This window comes from Sinohyriopsis cumingii, chromosome 10 (assembly GCF_028554795.1).
Source record: "Sinohyriopsis cumingii isolate HCF-2022 chromosome 10, ASM2855479v2, whole genome shotgun sequence".
NCBI lineage: Eukaryota > Metazoa > Mollusca > Bivalvia > Unionida > Unionidae > Sinohyriopsis > Sinohyriopsis cumingii.
In genome coordinates, this window is record NC_142970.1 from 95,005,100 (window position 1) to 95,029,431 (window position 24,332).

General features: G+C 34.5%; 1 protein-coding gene across 1 annotated transcript in view; it reads left to right on the forward strand.

Annotated features, from left to right (window-relative positions):
• LOC149790601 (uncharacterized) overlaps positions 1 to 15,126 on the forward strand; it is a 400,967-nt gene extending 385,841 nt beyond the window's left edge. Inside the window, exons 136-138 of the mRNA XM_089972700.1 lie at positions 8,858 to 9,067; positions 12,187 to 12,350; positions 13,116 to 15,126. Coding sequence (XP_089828826.1) covers positions 8,858 to 9,067; positions 12,187 to 12,350; positions 13,116 to 13,419 — 678 coding nt within the window. The 3' untranslated portion in view covers positions 13,420 to 15,126. The remainder of the gene's footprint in view (positions 1 to 8,857; positions 9,068 to 12,186; positions 12,351 to 13,115) is intronic.
• Positions 15,127 to 24,332: the final 9,206 nt, after the last annotated feature.

Genomic DNA, 24,332 nt, shown 5'->3' on the forward strand with positions numbered 1-24,332 from the left:
TAATAGGACACCCTTTTCAATCTAAAACATATATAATGACAGCAGGGCACCCAATTCTGTCGAAAAACATATATAATGACAACAGGACAGCCTTTTCCATCCAGTACATATATGATGACAATAGGACACCCATTTCTGTCAAAGACATATATAATGACAACAGAACACCATTTCCATCCAGTACATATATGATGACAATAGGACACCCATTTCTGTCAAAGACATATATAATGACAACAGAACACCATTTCCATCCAGTACATATATGATGACAATAGGACACCCATTTCTGTCAAAGACATATATAATGACAACAGAACACCATTTCCATCCAGTACATATATGATGACAATAGGACACCCATTTCTGTCAAAGACATATATAATGACAACAGAACACCATTTCCATCCAATACATATATGATGACAATAGGACACCCGTTTCTGTCAAAGACATATATAATGACAACAGAACACCATTTCCATCCAATACATATATGATGACAATAGGACACTATTTTCCATCAAAGACATATATAATGACAACAGAACACCATTTCCATCCAATACATATATGATGACAATAGGACACCCATTTCTGTCAAAGACATATATAATGACAACAGAACACCATTTCCATCCAGTACATATATGATGACAATAGGACACCCATTTCTGTCAAAGACATATATAATGACAACAGAACACCATTTCCATCCAGTACATATATGATGACAATAGGACACCCATTTCTGTCAAAGACATATATAATAACAACAGAACACCATTTCCATCCAATACATATATGATGACAATAGGACACCCGTTTCTGTCAAAGACATATATAATGACAACAGAACACCATTTCCATCCAATACATATATGATGACAATAGGACACTATTTTCCATCAATGACATATATAATGACAACAGAACACCATTTCCATCCAATACATATATGATGACAATAGGACACCCATTTCTGTCAAAGACATATATAATGACAACAGAACACCATTTCCATCCAATACATATATGATGACAATAGGACACCCATTTCTGTCAAAGACATATATAATGACAACAGAACACCATTTCCATCCAATACATATATGATGACAATAGGACACTATTTTCCATCAAAGATATATCAACATACACCTCTCTTTCCAACATCTAAAAGATCATTAACATTATTCCAACTGTTCTCAACAACCATCACATGTACATGAAAACATTTGTGTAGTACATCACTGCTTTTCGGTACTTTTATTAGTCTGGTTCCTGGAGTGGTATGTGATAGTATAGTGTGAAGCAGGAAGTGTACGAAGCAGGGAATCAAACTGACTGTTGATATACCACCAAACAAGATTTCTCATTTTCAAAAACTGGTTCCATTTATTTGGTGAGACAATTGTCTACATCGAAACTTTACAATGTTCAGTTACTCCCATATTGATACTGTGATTTAATTGGAAGTAATATTGAAACTTCTTATCATCCTTGAGCATATCACTAAGTGCCAAGATAAGTTTAATTATATTACATACACAGTAACATTTATAACAGTGTTCAATTGATCAGGTGAAATGAGTTCACCAGACATAAGGCCGGGGCTGCTAGATCTTAAGCATTTAAGATTTGCAGGACTTTTAACTTTCCTTTTATTCCACCTCCTTTATTTGATTCAAAAGACATGATAATACTAAGGCAGTCAGGATATAATTCAGTGCAACAATACAACAATTACTTTCATTTAGTCAGGTAACAAAACACAGTCGGCACTTAATTAGGTTCCCAGAGAAATGCTCACAGACATAGCTGTTACGGTACATTGTCACATTTTATGTTTAAATGCACATTGTATTTATGATTATTACACTTAAAAGAAACTAAAAGAGAGAACTAAAACACAAATTTCAATTGATAAAATAATTATTTAATTGATATTTATTTATTAAAGTGACATTTTCATTGATTGACATTTCCTTGAATATCGGTATTTGTGGTGTACTAAGAATATCGTTTGGAAAGAAAAGGTAACAAATTATATGACTTCTTATTAAAAGTTGATAATTTCATAATGTTGATTAAAATTTCCAGGTCCTATCTACACTTTTGACCATAAAACGAGTGATATAACAAAGTTTCATTTACCAATTTTGATCGTGATTTTCTTGAAGTTCAACAAATTAGGGATAAATTTTAGGGTATTTTCTGGTTTAAAAAATCGGGATCCACATCTGACCTTGCGTTATATGCATTTTTGCAAGTTATCAAGGTGCGAGTCATCACGTGAGTAGTGTATTTAAACAGGCAAAGTAATTAAATGCAAAATCTAAGTTACCATATGTACTTGTGTACAAGTCATTTCCAGCAAATAAAACACCCTTTACAGCTGCCACATAGTGCACCAGCACATTGTGGTTTTTTTGCTGATTAAGCCCAATAACCTGCCTTGACTCAGACCTGCAGGTGTATTATGATGGTAATTCTGGGTCTGTGTAGTTTGAAGTTGGGTTGACTTCTATTCACAGTAGTTGTTGGTAGATGAAGTACCCACATGAAATTTTTGTAAGATATTACCATATGTGTTTGGGTTTTACGCAAGCATGTCTCATCTACATCCAAATATAAAAAGAGTTTCGGTCTCATCTACATCCAGATATGCAAAGAGTTTCAGTCTCATGTGCATCCAGATATACAAAGAGTTTTAGTCTCATCTACATCCAGATATACAAAGAGTTTCAGTCTCATCTACATCCAGATATGCAAAGAGTTTCAGTCTCATCTGCATCCAGATATACAAAGAGTTTCAGTCTCATCTGTATCCAGATATTCAAAGAGTTTCAGTCTCATCTACATCCAAATATACAAAGAGTTTCAGTCTCATCTGCATCCAAATATACAAAGAGTTTCAATCTCATCTGTATCCAGATATGCAAAGAGTTTCGGTCTCATCTACATCCAGATATACAAAGAGTTTCAGTCTCATCTGTATCCAAATATATAAAGAGTTTCAGTCTCATCTGCATCCAAATATACAAAGAGTTTCAGTCTCATCTGCATCCAAATATATAAAGAGTTTCGGTCTCATCTGTATCCAAATATACAAAGAGTTTCAGTCTCATCTGCATCCAGATATACAAAGAGTTTTAGTCTCATCTGCATCCAAATATACAAAGAGTTTCAGTCTCATCTGCATCCAAATATATAAAGAGTTTCTGTCTCATCTGTATCCATATATACAAAGAGTTTCAGTCTCATCTGCATCCAAATATACAAAGAGTTTCAGTCTCATCTACATCCAAATATACAAAGAGTTTCAGTCTCATCTACATCCAAATATACAAAGAGTTTTAGTCTCATCTACATCCAAATATAAAAAGAGTTTCAGTCTCATCTACATCCAGATATGCAAAGAGTTTCAGTCTCATGTGTATCCAGATATACAAAGAGTTTTAGTCTCATCTACATCCAGATATACAAAGAGTTTCAGTCTCATCTACATCCAGATATGCAAAGTTTTCAGTCTCATCTGCATCCAGATATACAAAGAGTTTCAGTCTCATCTGTATCCAGATATTCAAAGAGTTTCAGTCTCATCTACATCCAAATATACAAAGAGTTTCAGTCTCATCTGCATCCAAATATACAAAGAGTTTCAGTCTCATCTGTATCCAGATATGCAAAGAGTTTCAGTCTCATCTACATCCAGATATACAAAGAGTTTCAGTCTCATCTGTATCCAGATATGCAAAGAGTTTCAGTCTCATCTGCATCCAGATATGCAAAGAGTTTCAGTCTCATCTGTATCCAAATATATAAATAGTTTCGGTCTCATCTGTATCCAAATATACAAAGAGTTTCAGTCTCATCTGCATCCAGATATACAAAGAGTTTCAGTCTCATCTGCATCCAAATATATAAAGAGTTTCGGTCTCATCTGTATCCAAATATACAAAGAGTTTCAGTCTCATCTGCATCCAGATATACAAAGAGTTTTAGCCTCATCTGCATCCAAATATACAAAGAGTTTCAGTCTCATCTGCATCCAGATATACAAAGAGTTTCAGTCTCATCTGCATCCAAATATACAAAGAGTTTTAGCCTCATCTGCATCCAAATATACAAAGAGTTTTAGTCTCATCTGTATCCATATATACAAAGAGTTTCAGTCTCATCTGCATCCAAATATGCAAAGAGTTTCAGTCTCATCTGCATACAAATATGCAAAGAGTTTCAGTCTCATCTGCATCCAAATATATAAAGAGTTTCAGTCTCATCTGCATCCAAATATATAAAGAGTTTCTGTCTCATCAGTATCCACATATGCAAAGAGTTTCAGTCTCATCTGCATCCAGATATGCAAAGAGTTTTAGTCTCATCTACATCCAAATATACAAAGAGTTTCAGTCTCATCTGCATCCAGATATACAAAGAGTTTCAGTCTCATCTGCATCCAAATATACAAAGAGTTTTAGCCTCATCTGCATCCAAATATACAAAGAGTTTCAGTCTCATCTGCATCCAAATATGCAAAGAGTTTCAGTCTCATCTGCATCCAAATATGCAAAGAGTTTCAGTCTCATCTGCATCCAAATATATAAAGAGTTTCAGTCTCATCTGCATCCAAATATATAAAGAGTTTCTGTCTCATCAGTATCCACATATGCAAAGAGTTTCAGTCTCATCTGCATCCAGATATGCAAAGAGTTTTAGTCTCATCTACATCCAAATATACAAAGAGTTTCAGTCTCATCTGCATCCAGATATACAAAGAGTTTCAGTCTCATCTGCATCCAAATATACAAAGAGTTTTAGCCTCATCTGCATCCAAATATACAAAGAGTTTTAGTCTCATCTGTATCCATATATACAAAGAGTTTCAGTCTCATCTGCATCCAAATATGCAAAGAGTTTCAGTCTCATCTGCATCCAAATATACAAAGAGTTTCAGTCTCATCTGCATCCAAATATATAAAGAGTTTCTGTCTCATCTGTATCCACATATGCAAAGAGTTTCAGTCTCATCTGCATCCAGATATGCAAAGAGTTTCAGTCTCATCTGTATCCAAATATATAAATAGTTTCGGTCTCATCTGTATCCAAATATACAAAGAGTTTCAGTCTCATCTGCATCCAGATATGCAAAGAGTTTCAGTCTCATCTGCATCCAAATATATAAATAGTTTCGGTCTCATCTGTATCCAAATATACAAAGAGTTTCAGTCTCATCTGCATCCAGATATACAAAGAGTTTCAGTCTCATCTGCATCCAAATATACAAAGAGTTTTAGCCTCATCTGCATCCAAATATACAAAGAGTTTTAGTCTCATCTGTATCCATATATACAAAGAGTTTCAGTCTCATCTGCATCCAAATATGCAAAGAGTTTCAGTCTCATCTGCATCCAAATATACAAAGAGTTTCAGTCTCATCTGCATCCAAATATATAAAGAGTTTCTGTCTCATCTGTATCCATATATACAAAGAGTTTCAGTCTCATCTGCATCCAAATATGCAAAGAGTTTCAGTCTCATCTGCATCCAAATATATAAAGAGTTTCTGTCTCATCTATATCTATATATACAAAGAGTTTCAGTCTCATCTGCATCCAGATATGCTAAGAGTTTCAGCCTCATCTGCATCCAGATATGCAAAGAGTTTCAGTCTCATGTGCATCCAGATATACAAAGAGTTTTAGTCTCATCTACATCCAGATATACAAAGAGTTTCAGTCTCATCTGTATCCAAATATACAAAGAGTTTCAGTCTCATGTGCATCCAGATATCCAAAGAGTTTTAGTCTCATCTACATCCAGATATACAAAGAGTTTCAGCCTCATCTACATCCAGATATGCAAAGAGTTTCAGTCTCATCTGCATCCAGATATACAAAGAGTTTTAGTCTCATCTGCATCCAGATATACAAAGAGTTTTAGTCTCATCTGCATCCAGATATACAAAGAGTTTCAGTCTCATCTACATCCAAATATGCAAAGAGTTTCAGTCTCATCTGCATCCAAATATACAAAGAGTTTTAGTCTCATCTGCATCCAAATATACAAAGAGTTTTAGTCTCATCTACATCCAAATATAAAAAGAGTTTCTGTCTCATCTGCATCCAAATATACAAAGAGTTTTAGTCTCATCCGCATCCAGATATACAAAGAGTTTTAGTCTCATCTGCATCCAAATATACAAAGAGTTTTAGTCTCATCTACATCCAAATATAAAAAGAGTTTCGGTCTCATCTACATCCAGATATGTAAAGAGTTTCAGTCTCATGTGCATCCAGATATACAAAGAGTTTTAGTCTCATCTACATCCAGATATACAAAGAGTTTCAGTCTCATCTACATCCAGATATGCAAAGAGTTTCAGTCTCATCTACATCCATATATGCAAAGAGTTTCAGTCTCATCTGCATCCAGATATACAAAGAGTTTCAGTCTCATCTGTATCCAGATATTCAAAGAGTTTCAGTCTCATCTACATCCAAATATACAAAGAGTTTCAGTCTCATCTGCATCCAAATATACAAAGAGTTTCAGTCTCATCTGTATCCAGATATGCAAAGAGTTTCAGTCTCATCTACATCCAGATATACAAAGAGTTTCAGTCTCATCTGTATCCAGATATATAAAGAGTTTCAGTCTCATCTGCATCCAAATATACAAAGAGTTTCAGTCTCATCTGCATCCAAATATATAAAGAGTTTTGGTCTCATCTGTATCCAAATATACAAAGAGTTTCAGTCTCATCTGCATCCAAATATACAAAGAGTTTTAGTCTCATCTGCATCCAAATATACAAAGAGTTTCAGTCTCATCTGTATCCAGATATTCAAAGAGTTTCAGTCTCATCTGCATCCAAATATACAAAGAGTTTCAGTCTCATCTGCATCCAAATATACAAAGAGTTTTAGTCTCATCTGCATCCAAATATACAAAGAGTTTCAGTCTCATCTGTATCCAGATATGCAAAGAGTTTCAGTCTCATCTGCATCCAAATATACAAAGAGTTTCAGTCTCATCTGCATCCAAATATACAAAGAGTTTCTGTCTCATCTGCATCCAGATATGCAAAGAGTTTCAGTTTCATCTGCATCCAGATATGCAAAGAGTTTCAGTCTCATCTGCATCCAAATATACAAAGAGTTTCATTCTCATCTGCATCCAAATATACAAAGAGTTTCTGTCTCATCTGTATCCAGATATGCAAAGAGTTTTAGTCTCATCTACATCCAAATATACAAAGAGTTTCAGTCTCATCTGCATGCAAATATACAAAGAGTTTCAGTCTTATCTGTATCCAGATATGCAAAGAGTTTCAGTCTCATCTGCATCCAAATATACAAAGAGTTTCAGTCTCATCTGCATCCAGATATACAAAGAGTTTTCAGTCTCATCTGCATCCAGATATGCAAAGAGTTTCAGTCTCATCTGCATCCAGATATGCAAAGAGTTTCAGTCTCATCTGTATCCAAATATACAAAGAGTTTCAGTCTCATCCGCATCGAAATATACAAAGAGTTTCAGTCTCATCTGCATCCAAATATACAAAGAGTTTTAGTCTCATATGCATCCAAATATACAAAGAGTTTCAGTCTCATCTGCATCCAAATATACAAAGAGTTTCAGTCTCATCTGTATCCAGATATGCAAAGAGTTTCAGTCTCATCTGCATCCAAATATACAAAGAGTTTTAGTCTCATCTGCATCCAAATATACAAAGAGTTTCAGTCTCATCTGTATCCAGATATTCAAAGAGTTTCAGTCTCATCTGTATCCAGATATTCAAAGAGTTTCAGTCTTATCTGCATCCAAATATACAAAGAGTTTTAGTCTCATCTGCATCCAAATATACAAAGAGTTTCAGTCTCATCTGCATCCAAATATACAAAGAGTTTCAGTCTTATCTGTATCCAGATATGCAAAGAGTTTCAGTCTCATCTGCATCCAAATATACAAAGAGTTTCTGTCTCATCTGCATCCAAATATACAAAGAGTTTCTCTCTCATCTGCATCCAGATATGCAAAGAGTTTCAGTCTCATCTGCATCCAGATATGCAAAGAGTTTCAGTCTCATCTGTATCCAAATATATAAAGAGTTTCAGTCTCATCTGCATCCAAACATACAAAGAATTTTCAGTCTCATCTGCATCTAGATACGCAAAGAGTTTCAGTTTCATCTGCATCCAGATATGCAAAGAGTTTCTGTCTCATCTGTATCCAAATATACAAAGAGTTTCAGTCTCATCTGCATCCAAATATACAAAGAGTTTCTGTCTCATCTGCATCCAGATGTGCAAAGAGTTTTGGTCTCACCTACATCCAAATATAAAAAGAGTTTTGGTCTCACCTGCATCCAAATATACAAAGAGTTTCAGTCACAACTACATAATTTCATCAACTTATTTCAGAATACCTTGTTGCAAGGAACACATTCATGTAACAAGGTCCTAATATATCAGTAAGTCTGCTTGTTATATGCCCATTTTTACTCCATGCTTAGAGGGTAGCTGAACAATAGTTTTGTGCCTGAATTATATGTGTTTATCCAAGGAATCCACTGGTTTATGGTACTCCAAACAGAGCATAACCCTTAACCCAAGGTATCCTCTGCTTTAAGTCACTAAACACTGTATTTATCAATATCTTCTGGGAGGAAATTTTAAAAACTCAGTTTAGGTTTTGTAAGGAAAACAATATCATACACTTCTAAGCAAATTTCTTCAAAGACCATTAGTATGACAGTTAGTCATATTAGATTGCCATGGAAATATGAGATCCTAACTCAGAAATACAATCATTTTATTTATTGTACATAAATGTATCTGGTGCTTTGCAGGGTTTGAAGACAGTATGCCAGGATATGTTCTTCTCCCGCACACATAACACTCCAGCAGCCCAGGGCTTATTGGGCTCTCCTAACAATAGCAGAGCTGCTCTTGAACAGGCTTTGGTTGCTGCCAAGAAGCCAGATGAGAAAGCCAATGTGATTGGTGAACTGGTCGACATGAAGGTAGAAGGACCAACCAGGCTTGAATTCTCACCACAGGTGAGTAATGGGATTCTGAAGCTATTGTTTGTCTGCCTGTGAGTCTGGTTTTTCTTGTCTTTTATCAAGAAGTTTATTTGCATGTTATAATATCCACGATATTTAATCTACCATAAGAATTGTACCGTTGATTAGATGCCTAGTTAAACAGTATAATCCACAAAGTTATCAACATTAAATCGTGTTTGCTTTCCAACCACAAAATTGTGCCTTCACAAATATTTCTGATAGTACAGAGAGGTTGATGGGGGATAAAGAAACAGGTTCTCCTTTTGTACATCCAACCATCAAACTTTTGTATCTGGAACAGAACACAAGAAAAGTTAAAGATAATTTCCTTGAAACTTGGTACATATCTTAGATTAGTGATCCAGATGTGTTTTTTCTTCAGTTTCTATATTTTTGATGTCTCTATCAGTTTGTATCCCCTTGTTATGTATTTTGGAGAGGAGGGGATATATCTAATGCAATATTTGCCTGACCTTCAACAATTTTTGTGGGGAGAGCATACCTCTTGGACTGTTCAGGATGCTTCTTTGGAACTTAGTACACATCTTGACCAAGAGGGGCAGGTATGCCTTTGCTATTCATGATTTTTCAGTTTCAGTAATAAAAACATTCATCATTTGTTTGGGGTGGGTGGGGTCCACTGATCCATCCATTATTCACAGTATTTTTTCTTTCTTCATTATTTTGGGTCCATTGATCCATCCATCATGCACACTTTCCTTTTCAGGGAAAAAATTCAAACCTATTTAGGACATCTCTTGGAAACTTGATGAACATATTTAGCTTCAAATGTGTCTGTCACTATTCACAGTTCTTTAGTGCCAGTATTTAAATATTTTTTGTTTCCATTTGCTCATCCATCAGAATTCACACTTTGATTTCCTAAACCATTCAGATATTTCTGTGAATATTTTTTTATACTTATAAGATTAGTGATAGAGATGTGTCTTTCATCATTTACAAGTCTTCGGTTTAAATATATTTAATGTTTTGTCCTTTCGTTTTTCCATCCATCATCTACTGTTTTTTATGAGCAACTCCGGCTGTTCCATAAATCTTTGAATTTTGGATAATTGGCACAGTATAGCTTTTTTAGTTCTTTGGTTTAAGTATTTTAATGTTTTGTCTGTCCATGTATTTATTATCCACACTTTAGCTTCTGAAACAAAACTAAAAAAAACAAAATATTTTTTTATTATTTATTCCATCTATATAGTTTAATTCATGTTGCATGATAAAAAAAAATTATATTTTGTTTTTCCTGCATGGCTTAGAATTCATTATGAAATGCAGACAATATTCATCATTTTCATAGTTTCTATATTACATGTGGGGTTTTTCCCTGCTCCTGATTTAATCTGTCCTATAGATTTTCATCTCAGAATTTGTTTATTTATTTATGTGTTTCTCTGTTTTTTAAATGGAGGAATATACATATTTGCTGAATTGATGCATGTTTCCAGTAATATGAAAATTGTTAATACCAATATTATTATGAACACATAATTTGTAAATATGTGTACAAATCTAAGCAATAAAAAAAGTGTTTTATTTTTTTTCATGTTTTAAACATTTACAACGGGTAAAATTAGTTATGTGATATGTAAATTATAACACAGTATCTATTCCTTTCATTTATTTTATCATAAATATGTAATTCTTGATGAAAGTTTTAAAATGCAGGCTCATTATTAAATGTCTGGTTTGAAACAAATGAAACATAGCATGTGCATAAATGTTAGTCATGTATTCATGTGTGTGAATGTTAGTCATGTATTCATGTGCATAAATGTTAGTCATGTATTCATGTGCAAAAATGTTAGTCATGTATTCGTGTTCATAAATGTTAGTCATGTATTCATGTGCAAAAATGTTAGTCATGTATTCATGTGCATAAATGTTAGTCATGTATTCGTGTGCATAAATGTTAGTCATGTATTCATGTGCATACATGTTAGTCATGTATTCGTGTGCATAAATGTTAGTCATGTATTCATGTGCAAAAATGTTAGTCATGTATTCATGTGCATAAATGTTAGTCATGTATTCGTGTGCATAAATGTTAGTCATGTATTCATGTGCAAAAATGTAAGTCATGTATTCATGTGCATAAATGTTAGTCATGTATTCGTGTGCATAAATGTTAGTCATGTATTCATGTGCATACATGTTAGTCGTGTATTCATGTGTGTGAATGTTAGTCATGTATTCATGTGTGTGAATGTTAGTCATGTATTTATGTTTGTGAATGTTTGTCATGTATTCATGTGCATACATGTTAGTCATGTATTCATGTGTGTGAATGTTAGTCATGTATTCATGTGTGTGAATGTTTGTCATGTATTCATTTGCATACATGTTAGTCATGTATTCATGTGCATACATGTTAGTCATGTATTCACATGTGTGAATGTTTGTCATGTATTCATGTGCATACATGTTAGTCATGTATTCATGTGCATACTTGTTAGTCATGTATTCATGTATGTGAATATTAGTCATGTATTCATGTGCATACATGTTAGTCATGTATTCATATGTATGAGTGTTAATCATGTATTCATGTGTGTGAATATTAGTAATGTTTTCATGTGTGTGAATATTAGTCATGTATTCATGTGTGTGAATGTTAGTCATGTATTCATGTGCAAAAATGTTAGTCATGTATTCATGTACATAAATGTTAGTCATGTATTCATATGTATGAATGTTAATCATATATTCATTTGTGTGAATATTAGTCATGTATTCACGTGTGTGAATATTAGTCATGTATTCATGTGTGCAAATGTTAGTCATGTATTCATGTGTATGAATGTTAGTCATGTATTTGTGTGTATGAATATTAGTCATATATTCATTTTTATGAATGTTAATCATATATTCATGTGTGTGAATATTAGTCATGTATTCATGTGTGTGAATATTAGTCATGTATTCATGTGTGCAAATGTTAGTCATGTATTCATGTGTATGACTGTTAGTCATATATTCATGTGTATGAATGTTAGTTATATATTCACATTTGTGAATGTTAGTCATGTATTGTAAGAATATTCACTTTGATCCTTATCAATATCTTGCTCATCTTAAATGTCGTCTACCTACAGAAAATGTCTAAGCGCCTTTATGGCTATGAGCAAATGGCCAGCAATGCCCGTCTACGACAGTACCTGGCTGCTAAGGGAGGCTACATGGCTACTACAGACTATGTCAGCAGTCGGCTAGCTGAACTGAAAGGCAGTACAAGTCCAACCATATCACCAAAAACAAGGTTAGTATTTGGGAATCACCTGCATAAAAAGACCCAATTAAGATAGCAACACAAGTGCACTTATAAAGTGAATAAAAACTAGCTGCATTGAACCATACTTTCTGTAGTCAAGTGGGATATCTTCCATTATAAAGGTCTGGGGGAAAAAATATTTTTCTGCACCATGACAATAATGAGGCTTTCCCAAAATCTGGAAAAATGATCTGATTGGTTAATAATATTAGATGATATAAATTGTCATTGTGACAGTGAGATGACATCATGTTTTGTGTACACATGGATACTTTCATTAGCCAACTGAGACATGCCTTCTGCATTTAGTGTTTTTAAAGTGGTGTCTAATCGTGTAATTTTAAGTTTTCAGTTTATTTTGATTTAAATAATTGTATAAGTTATATGTCTGGAACAAATCTGACATATGAGGAAATATCCTTGTATTGTCACTTTTGCAAGTTTTGAAGCACATTTTATCAGCAAAGGAGATAATTAAATGATTTTACCAGACATTAATTTGGCAGAGATCTCACTGAGCCAGACATAATAAAAACCACATGCCTGTATTAATCTTCATTTCTCCACATTGATATACCTTATACAAAACTACATGTAAATTAACTAGCTATTTTATGTTTTTTAAAATATATATTTTACTACACTTTTCATTACACTGCCTTATTAATTGTTAATTACAAAGAGGACATAAGGCAATATGACTTATGGATATGAAATTATATTGATTTAAAATCATACTTCTCATTTTTCCAGTCCTAAGAGAGTGGCACCATCAGTTCAATCCCCAAGGGATGTTTTCGAGTTACAATTGGCTGACTTGCAATCCAAAAGTGACGAGCTGAATTTCGAGCTCTCTGAGCTCCTCAAATTGGAGTCTGAGCTACATGAGGGCATAGCAAAGATGGAGAAAGCAGCACCACTCGATGAAAATTTGAATTCATCAAGAGAGAAGCTGACAACACTGTTAATGCAAAAAGATGATCTCCTGAAACGAATTGCATCAGTGGAAGCTGATATAGTTCAGAAAGAGCAGGAGCTAAAGTCTAAAAAGAAATAAGTGATTGACAGAAGTTTTTGAATCTTGGAAGTACCGGTTCATAAGTCGGTGCCTATTCTTCATCTCAAATGCTTTAATGTGAAAATAATCAAAGATAATTGTATTCCCCTTCAAAAATTTTAATAGTAGCTTCAAGAATTTGTCTACCACAAATATTCAGTATACAGTCTCAGCATGGGAATATATCACTGGACTGAAGATGTTATGACACATTTTATTGACAATATTTTATCACAGAAATACCAGTAATCTGAGGTTTTCCTAAACACTGATACTTGACATTACTAAGCAAATATAGTTGTGTTCTTATCAAAGGGTATAACTCTTTGTCCAAATTTATTTCTATTTCTTAATATTCCGTCCAATTAAAGCCTAATGTTGTCAGACATGTTTTTATTTTGTACATAATCAAACATCTGTTACATTCCACTGATGATGGCTTTCATTAAGTGAATCTTTGAATTGAAGATGTAAATGAGGGGATGTCAAGTTGAAAAACTGGATACTGTTTTAACAGAGTGATATTCAAGAATCATCAAAAAATTTCTGTGAAGAGTCTCATTTTTTTCTGTGATATATTAATGTATACTGTTTTACATTCCAGTTATAATAGATATTTTTAAAATCAACATAAATATATACATTTATTATGTTTTATATTGTGTGTAAAACATTTTATTACAATTTTTATACTTATTGTTTGTCAGATTTGTTACAGAAATCTTTTAGGTATCCCAGAATGCATCTTTGATTGAATTTATTTTTTGTTACATAGTGATCTTCTTGACTTTTCAGTTGTTGATTCAAATCACCAGATAAAACTGTGCAATGCAAATTGTTGGCTGAGATATTTTTTTAAAAATAGCATAATTATGAATTATTTAGTTGCAATCCTTTTAATTTTTGTACTTTACAATCTTTTGTAACCTGCTTTTAAAAATTACACCCAGTAGTCTATAAATAATTTAGATCAATTGGAATTCCTTTAACCAAGGAAAAATTGCTTTTCTTTCTCAAGTACTTTGGAATGTCAAAAACTGAATGATTACATAATGATCATGATGTACTTTTTATTGGACATTTTATTGGTCAGTGTTTCTTAATTGTAACTAGTTGCAGGTCAATTATTTACATTTATTTCTCTAAAAGCATCCATTTCCTAGCTTCCGTACATCGTCTTCTTATATCCTGTCTCTTCCCAGTAGAAGTGATAGTTTAATTTTTAACTGTTGACCTGAAATAAAAATCTCACATTTCAAAATTAATATGGATCCGTCATCAAAACTGCATATATATATATATATATATATATTACCTGCTTTACTGCCTAATAAATCTTAGTAAATTTTTGTATAGATTAGACACTAATTTTTTATAATGGTAACAGTGACTGCATATAATTCTATATAATGTGACTACATTTGTTTCATGAAATAAATGTTAAGTTTTAGTTTGTACTAATGGATACTAAATAATTACCTACTGTAAAGGTTTTTGATAACATTTAATCTGTAATTATTTCCATTTTCTTTTTCTTAGTCCGTCCAGTACATTTTTTTTCAAGTTTACTTTTTCTCATGCATATTTTGTCATTTTGTTGTAGTTGTCGGTAGCTATCAAAGACTGAAATATGAACATGAACCTTTTTACACTTATGTGCATATTGTTCACACATTTTTGTATTTAAAAATAAAGTTTGTAACATTCGCTTCCTTTTTCTGTATTATCTGTCCATACTCACATAATATGGGGAAAAACTGCTTTCAGTATTCTGTGTTGCACTGTACACTGCAAAATAGATTTCTATTGAATAAATGAATTGATCGTTGAGAGGGGCAATCATGCCATCTGGCATCAGAGGGAGGACAGACTATTCTTACACATCACCTGTCTACTGCTTCCTGTGCTTGAACACATTGGTTCGGAATCACCTATGTACTGTTTGATGCACTTGGACACACACACACACACACACACACACACACACACACACATTGGTCTGTAGATCACCTGTGTACTGTTTGATGGACTTGAACATAGGGACATTGGTCTGTGGATCACCTGTGTACTGTTTGATGCATTTGAACACAGGGACATGTGCTGTTTTATGCACTTGAACACAGGAACATTGATCTGTGGATCACCTGTGTACTGGTTGATGTACTAGAACACAGGGACATTGGTCTGTGGTTCACCTATATACTGTTTGATGCACTTGAACACACTAAAACACAGGGACATTGGTCTGTGGATCATCTGTGTACTGTTTGATGCACTTGAACACAGGGACATTGGTCTGTGGATCACCAGTGTACTGTTTGATGCACTTGAACACACAGACTGTGTGCTGTGGGTTGACATGTGAACTGTTTAGCTTGTCAAAAACTTGGCACTTATAAAGAAAGTATCAAAAGCAGCAAAGTTTGTTGTTGTTGTTGTTGTTGTTGTTGTAGGGTTTAACGCCATTTTTCAGCACACAATAGGTTATACATGGCAGCCAGTATTAATGGTGGAGGAAGAACCCAGGAAAACCCCAGAAAGAACCACCGACCCAAGAGAAGCTATTGGCAAGCTTTCTCACATACTCACATTAGCCGAATCCGAGACTCAAACCCACACAGACAGGTGAGATGGCAGTGATCTGTAACGGAGAGTGCTTTAGACCACTTGGCCACTCGGGGAGGAAAGTTTGTAAAACTTAATTTAATTATGAATGTAATAAATGAAAATATGAGAGGAATTAATAGTATTCTGAAGTAAATCCAAAATATTCTTGAAAAATGTCTTTCAAAGTCCAAAAGAATGAAAAGTACTATTTAAATTTCAGAACCAGAAATATAATGGTCCACCAAGAATCATGACATCAAAAATGGCATTGTTCAGAACTCATTTGAATAGTTCACAATAGTTCCAGTATAATATTATAGTTTTAAAAAGTTGCACTTTTTATTTCCACTGAACAGTCCAAACAAATGCTTTTCCTCTCAAATAATACCTAAGTACAACAAAAAAACATCTGCAGACTTGCTTTTACAACAGGAACACAAGAAATAAGAATGACTCCAAAATAGGAATGAATCTGATTGTTCAGTTCCCTTCTTGTGTGCATCTTCAAGTGTCTATTATGCCTATGTGTCACAATATACCAGACTGCTCTGGTAGCCTAGTGGTTAGAGTGTCTGCCTCAGATGTGGGAGGTTGTGGGTTCGAACCCCACCGAGTCATACCAAAGACATAAAAATGGTACTAACAGCTGCCTCGCTTGGCATTCAGCATTAAGAGGTTAGTGTTAGGACTAGTCAGCCTTGTGTCAGGATAATGTGACTGGGTGGGACATGATGCCGCAGTGCTAGACATCACCATAAACTGCCACACTGCAGACGTCATAGCAATATGAAAGAAAACTTTTTAAACATATATTAAAAATCCAAATCACACACACACACTCAAAATATACCCCATGTGGCAGATCTTACTACTCAATCTAAGATTTTGAAATACTTATTCATGTGACCTAACCCATCCAATGGAACACAATATAATTCTTCTAACAACCTACCTCACCTCAACCTTCCAATAGAAAATAATCCCAGTATAGTAAACAAGTCTTATTATTAATATTATTATTAATTGTCATAAATACCTATGTCAACTATTTATAGATCCTCTGTAATTTTATGTTAGTTAATATTTCCATTCACGTACACCAAAATCCAGCTATAGATATTCACTACAACTTAAAATCATAATAAAACTGTTAAAAAAATTAGACAAAATCATGTATCAGGAGTTACAAAAATTAGACAAAATCATGTATCAGGAGATACAAAAATCAGACAAAATCATGTATCAGGAGATACAAATATTAAACAAAATTGTGTATCATGAGTTACAAAAATTATAAAAAATAATGTATCAGGAGTTACAAAAATTTGACAAAATGTATCAGAAGTTACAAAAATTAGACAAAATCATGTATCAGGAGTTACAAAAATTAGACAAAATCATGTATCAAGAGATACAAAAATTAGACAAAATCATGTATCAGGAGTTACAAAAATTAGATAAAATCATGTATCAAGAGATACAAAAATTAGACAAAATCATGTATCAGGAGTTACAAAAATTAGAAAAAATCATGTATCAGGAGTTACAAAAATTTGACAAAATGTATCAGAAGTTACAAAAATTAGACAAAATCATGTATCAGGAGTTACAAAAAGTAGACAAAATCATGTATCAGGAGTTACAAAAATTAAATCTTGAAATACATAACACTATTCATTATTAATGTACACTACAGCATCTTGAGTTATTGATTTTTAGCAGTTCACTTGTCTATCAGGACATCTGTCATACAGCACATATGTTGTCTTCAACTTCTCTAAATGAACCACACCAATTTCAACCACAGATGTTAGAGAACATCTAGTTATGAATACCTTTACAATTTTGTACAAATGATGTCAATCAACATTTACAGTTTTGTACAAATGATGTCAATCCACATTTACAATTTTGTACAAATGATGTCAATCCACATTTATAATTTTGTACAAATGATGTCAGTCCACATTTATATATGTTTATCTTCACTACAAAATAAAAATATGCAAATAACTTTTAAAACTGACTTAACAAAATTTATTAATGACAGTATCCTGGCATGAAGGCCTTTCAAGTTGGTACAGTTAATGCTTTTTGACCATCAAAGATAGCCTTTGCCAGTCAAAAACAATTGCTTTAACATCAACAACAAAAATGCAATACAAAATTGCATCTAACTTGACAAAAGTCATCATATAACAGCCTATTAGGATGGAACTGTCAATACTGATCAGCCATCAAATATGGCTGTTGCTCTTTAAACAAAAGCTAAAAAGAAGTTTATATGCCACAGATGCAATTACAGTCTAAAATCATGTCAAACAAGGGACATAACTCAATAAACCTTGACCAGCAATCAGTAAGAATTTAACTTGAATTGGGTCTTCTTAATATGAAAGAAAGTTTTTGAGTGGAAACAGAAGTGCAAATTTGAATCACAGGGGCCATAACTCTAAATCCTTTTGCTGGACTCTTAATGTAAAGCCCAAAATTTGAATTTAAAAAAATTTACTACTTTGAAAATTAAAACAGCATTTAAATGCAAAGTAGGGGCCATTGATACCTAAGTTTCAACCAGAAAAAGATTCAAAACGAGTCTTCTTGATGTAAAATATTGCACAAAAAAACAGAAAATTGGAAAATCTGAACTCAACCAAGGTCTTCTTCATGCAAAGTACCATTCCAAATTTAATTTCAATCCATGTCCTTCAAATGGCATTTATCCAAAACAGAATTTCTGCAGGGACTGTACATGACATGATGACATGAACATATGCACCGTGCATAGAGAAAGAAGTCCATAAAATGCTGAACAACTTTCCGAGCCTTAATGTTACAAGGCATGGACGTTGAAGACACACAATGGTAAGGCAACATTGATCTTTCACCCAAAGTGAAACTAACCCCTAATGACATAGTTATAATCAAACACAATAAAAATTATATATTTTGTTGACTGGCTCCAGTCCAATATACCTATCTGACTTCATCCATGTGTACACTCCATCTATAAACTTATTCACCTCTTTCAACACTTGTATTATCTTTGTTCCCACTGTTAAAATTAAGTCATACAGACAATGTTATTTCGCTTACCAGGGCCCAGCTATATGAAGCGATTTGCCCATAGATCTTAGACACCAGGGCGCTATGTTTTTGTTCAAGAGTGCTCTTAAAACCTCACTTATTTGGACTACGAGAACAGACTTAAAAACTTACTAATGTTTACTTCCTTAATCAGTGTCAGCATGTTTTTGTTTTGTAATTTCATGGTGTTTGTTTTTGAAATCATTATGTTCTAAATGTTTTTATATGTTATCTAATATTTTAAAGAGCTTAGATTTTCTAAAGATTAGGCACTGAAGTAAGTCGACATTATTATTATTATCATTATCATCTTAACTATAATAGTGAAAGGAAAGACATTAAAAGTGACTGATGCACCCAATATGGAAATATGCAATTTAAATTCCACTAAGAGTAACAGTAGAAAGGATGAAATAAAAACTGGATCTAAATACCATACAATCAAAAATGGTGATGAATGCAGACTATCCAACCAAACAAACTGGAGCCAGGATCGCCAAGATGTAGAAGGACCAGGCAGCAATGCTAAAGGCATTCTTCTATATCCATGGCTCGATAGTCAAGTTCTGGTATAGAGGCTGCATTCTTCGCCAGAAATGTATTAATGTAGGAAAAATAATGGTACCCCAGAAGGAGAAGGGCTAGAAATCAATGTAATAATGGAACCACACAAACTGTATCAAGACAGGGAGCCAAAATCAACAAAACCGCTATGAAGACCTCCACAAAAAACTTCTTCTGACGATGATAGCAATATGGAGTGGAAACGACAACCAGAAAATTTAGAGGATAATGGAGAAAATGGAGCTATGCCAGTTACTGTTCACCCAAATTAAAAACATCTACCAACAGAGCTGGAAACAAATAATGATAACAGCAAAGGAGAAAATGCAGCAGTGCCAGTGACAGTACACTGAAATTAAAAAGAGCTACCAAATAGAGTGTGCTACAGCCAGAAAATGGAAATGATGACAACAACAAAGCAAATGCAACTCCACAAGATCTACCTATAAGGCAAACAATAACAGAGAAAAAATCACACAGTGACAACAACAGAAAAAGGGAGCTACTGACTGAATGCACAAGCCAGAACATCAAATTTAGAACCTGTGAAATACCACCTTATACATCCAGAAATTGCAAAGACAAAGAGGTGATAAGAGGATAGAAAGAGGAAATGGAAAAATACAAGTGAAACTGAATGATAGAGCGGAGAAAGTGCAACAAATATGCATAAACTATAAATCATAATAAGATACAAATAAATAAATGATAACCCATCACTGATTTGGTTTTAAAAGCCGACAAAAGTTCAAACGAATAAACAATAATCCATATAAAAAGGACACTATAAAAGGAGAAAACTGCAAGGTCAATCCAAACACACAACAGGATAAGGGGAGAACAGAAAGCTGACCAACACAAAATGCCTGAAGGTAGATGAGTGCTAACCTGGAGACCCCTGCCCCTGGAAAATGTGGATATTTAGGAAATAGAACTAGAAAAACCTAAATTTAAAATTTATTGAAAAATGTAAATCTTTAGGTATCTAGCTAAGTAAGCCTTTAGGTAATTAGAAATTATTGAGGGGTCAGTTTAATAATTTCTAACCAGCTAAGTATGCTGGCAAGGACTTGGAGGTGTCCACACAAAAAGAACAAAAATATATATTATAAGGATTAAATTTATTACTGTAAGACAATGCTGTCTGGTAAAATATACTTCTTAAATAATAAGTCATCATCATCATCATCAGTCCCATAGTCTGGTAGATCATTGGGGCACTGCACAAGACTGAACAACCAGATTCCTCCAATCTTCTCAATCTTCTGTCTTTCTCAGTGAGTCACCCAATGTCAAGCCTGTCCACTCTCGAATGTTATCTTCCCACCTCTTTTTTATTTGCCTTTTCTTTCCTCTTCCTTGTACAGTGCTTTGCAGGATTGTCGTGGCAAGTCCTGATAATCATGAGACATACTCATACTAATCCATTTAACATTTTTTCATTGTGATCAAGAGGTCTTCATGAGACCAAATGGCTTGTTTGGTCCTTTGCTCTATTTCTTCATTGGTGACACGGGATTTGTATGTGACACCAAGGATCTTTCGGAAACATCTCATCTCTGTGGCCTGTATCCTTTTCTTTATGTCATCTGTTATAGTTCATGATTCGCAGGCATAGAGAAATATGGAGATCACCAGTGAGTGCATCAGTTTGACAACTGAACTGAGTGCCATGTTCTTGTTGTTCCATATGGGTTTCAGTTTTGTCAGCGCTGCTGTTGTCTGTGCAATCCTGGAGAGTACTTCAGGCTTCAATCATTCATGGGTTACAGTTGCCTCCAAGTATTTGAAGCTGTTGACTGTTTTTAGCTTCATACCTTGGACCCTGATGTCAGTGCTGATGCCCTTTGTGTTGTTGGTCATCATTTTGGTCTTCTCTGCACTGATTTCCATGCCGTATGCTGCAGAGGTTTTGTCGAGAGTCTCTACTAAGCTAGCTAATTCTTGCTCATGTCCTGCTAGTCCATCAATGTCATCAGCAAAATGTAAGTTGGTGATTGTTCTGCCTCTGATACTGACTGTCCCTTCATGCTTTTCAAGCACGTGAGCCATAATTCTCTCCAGAAAGATGTTGATTAGTGTGAGAGAGAACAGACATCCTTGTCTGACTCCGACTCGTTCTGAGCCAGTCCCCTATGCTGCCATTGAAGCATACTGCACTGGTGGCCTTGTCATAGAGGTGCTCTATTACTGTGATGAGGCTGGCATTGATGTTATATAGTCTCATGGTTGCCCAACAGCTGCATGCCCTACTCGGTCAAATGCCTTCTTGAAATCCACGAAGACGTGGTACAGATCTTGCTGGTGTTGGAGGTACTTCTCACACAATATCCGAGGTTGAAGATCTGCTCTGTTGTGCTGCGCCCTGCTCTGAAACCTGCCTGCTTCCTGGTCCTATAAGGTGTGTGAGACATTTTCCAGATAATACGACCAAACAATAGACTCCATATGTCGGAGGAAGTGGCTACAAAAGGAAACATGTTTACCTCCCGCAAATCTAGCGGAATTTGTGAAGACGCGCCGTTATGAAGAGGCTGTTGAACTACCCGGGAAAGTAAGCTGTTGCGCCATGGCTATGGGTCCCACCAGACTGAGCTGAGCCATTTAGGATGAAAGATTTCTGAGATTAAATCTATAGAAGTAGACTCCGATCTCCATCTCACGGCATGTATTATGTCAGTTAGGGAACAGTTTTGTGGCATCTGCATTAACTTTCTGAGCCCAGATGCGAAGCAGATTCACTTGGTCTGAGGTAATTTTCTGACTTGCTTAATGAATAACCCACGTTATTTAGTACGAAAGTATTTGTGTTGATATATCGTCAGATAAATGAAGAAGAGGTGTGATCCTTCTTGACCCGGTGGCTTGATGCTTCTTAAGTACTCAAGAACTAGCACTGAGTTCTGTAAGTAGTTGTGTGTGGCGATTAGGTCTCAAACGATGATTATATAAGCACCCATATGTTAAGATGGGACAGACGCTATAGCCTCAGACGTGAAATCCTATGTTAAATTTGTCCATACGTTTAATAGGGTGTGTACATAGTAACATTATTAGAAATTGTTGACCTCATTTTATGGGGACGTATGATGAAATGCAGTGTTAAATTTTTCCATACGTTCAACATCGGAGTGGAATGGTAGTGACAAGGGAAAATGTAATGCTACCTTTGTGATGGTTTTGGGTCATTTACATGTGGAAAAATCACGGGGACGTAAGGCAAATGTATTGTCAATATTTTTATTATAATCCAGCACACCACATATACTATCCACCAGTTGCTTTTGTTTTATTACTACCCAATGCCCAATGTTTTGATTACAATCCAAGCATACACTCCTACACTGTAACAAAAGGGTAGGACTACTTGTACACATGCTATTCCATCACACAAACATTCTATACAATAACACACAAGTAGGCAGCGATGTTTTTTTTTTTTTAAGTTTTAATTGTAATCATAGACATTCACAAAAGTAAATTTTACAACAATGGCAATGAGTCCAGGTTGATAACCTTGTAACTTAAGATTATAGTTTTTGAATAAATCCCCGTTTGTTTGTGTCTCCCTGCTGATTCCAATAACGAAAATCTTTAATGTGATAAAAGGTGTACAGAACTTAGTCAGTGATTTATAATTTCAAGCCTGATTATGAACGGGGAGGGGGGCATAATTCATTGATTTATAATTTCTAAACTGACTTGACCATATTGTTCGTAACACTGGCATCGTCTGCGCGTTTCATGCTTAACAGAGTTTCCAAACTAACACGACGCTATATTGCGTACACTATGGGCGAGGCTATTTTTCCTTAGACAACATAGTGATGTATCTCATCCTATTCGGTAACTGTCGGATAATTCCGTAAATTACCATAAGGTTGAGAGTTTAGAGGTATATCCCATTGCAAGTAGGTACATAGAAATTACATCTATTGTTAAATCCGCGTAAAATGCAAATTTCTAGGTGTCATTCTCCTTTGCTTGATTCGACATTGTGAATACCGGAAGCAGACGACAAGTATTTTCTTCCTGTATACATACATGTGTAGTCGTGAATCCACCACTTCGCTGAAAATGGACTTGTCCAGGAACTGAAAAGGAATGGTGAGCAGGGTCATCTTTTACACAGAAAAATGCGTTTGGTATGAAATGCGTAAATGATAACGGTGTTATGCCCCCTCCCCGTTCATAATCAGGCTTGAAATTATAAATCATTGAATGAGCTGACTAAGTCCTGCTCATTTATTTATTTCATGTATGCTTTTAGTTTTTTAATATTGTCTGCACATATCGGTGTACATTTTATACACTGGTATTTCTAGCAGCTGTGGAGCTACCCTCGACTGAATGATTCTTTGGGTGAAGTATGCATTATTTTTCAATAGCAAGTTATGTGTTTGGTGACTTGTAAATCTATGTAGAATTGCACAATATGAGAAGAAAGGAAATATCCACTTACCAGTAACTGAAGTTTAAATGGATCCATATATATCCCACAACGCATTTATTAAACACTCAAAGCTAAAGTGTAAATCGCGATCTCAGAAATGTATACTGAAGACACAGCTGTTGAGTATCCATATATAGTATTCTCACACCCTCTCTTGCCCTCCCTCCAAATGATTAAAGAAAAGAAAAGCATACAGGATATA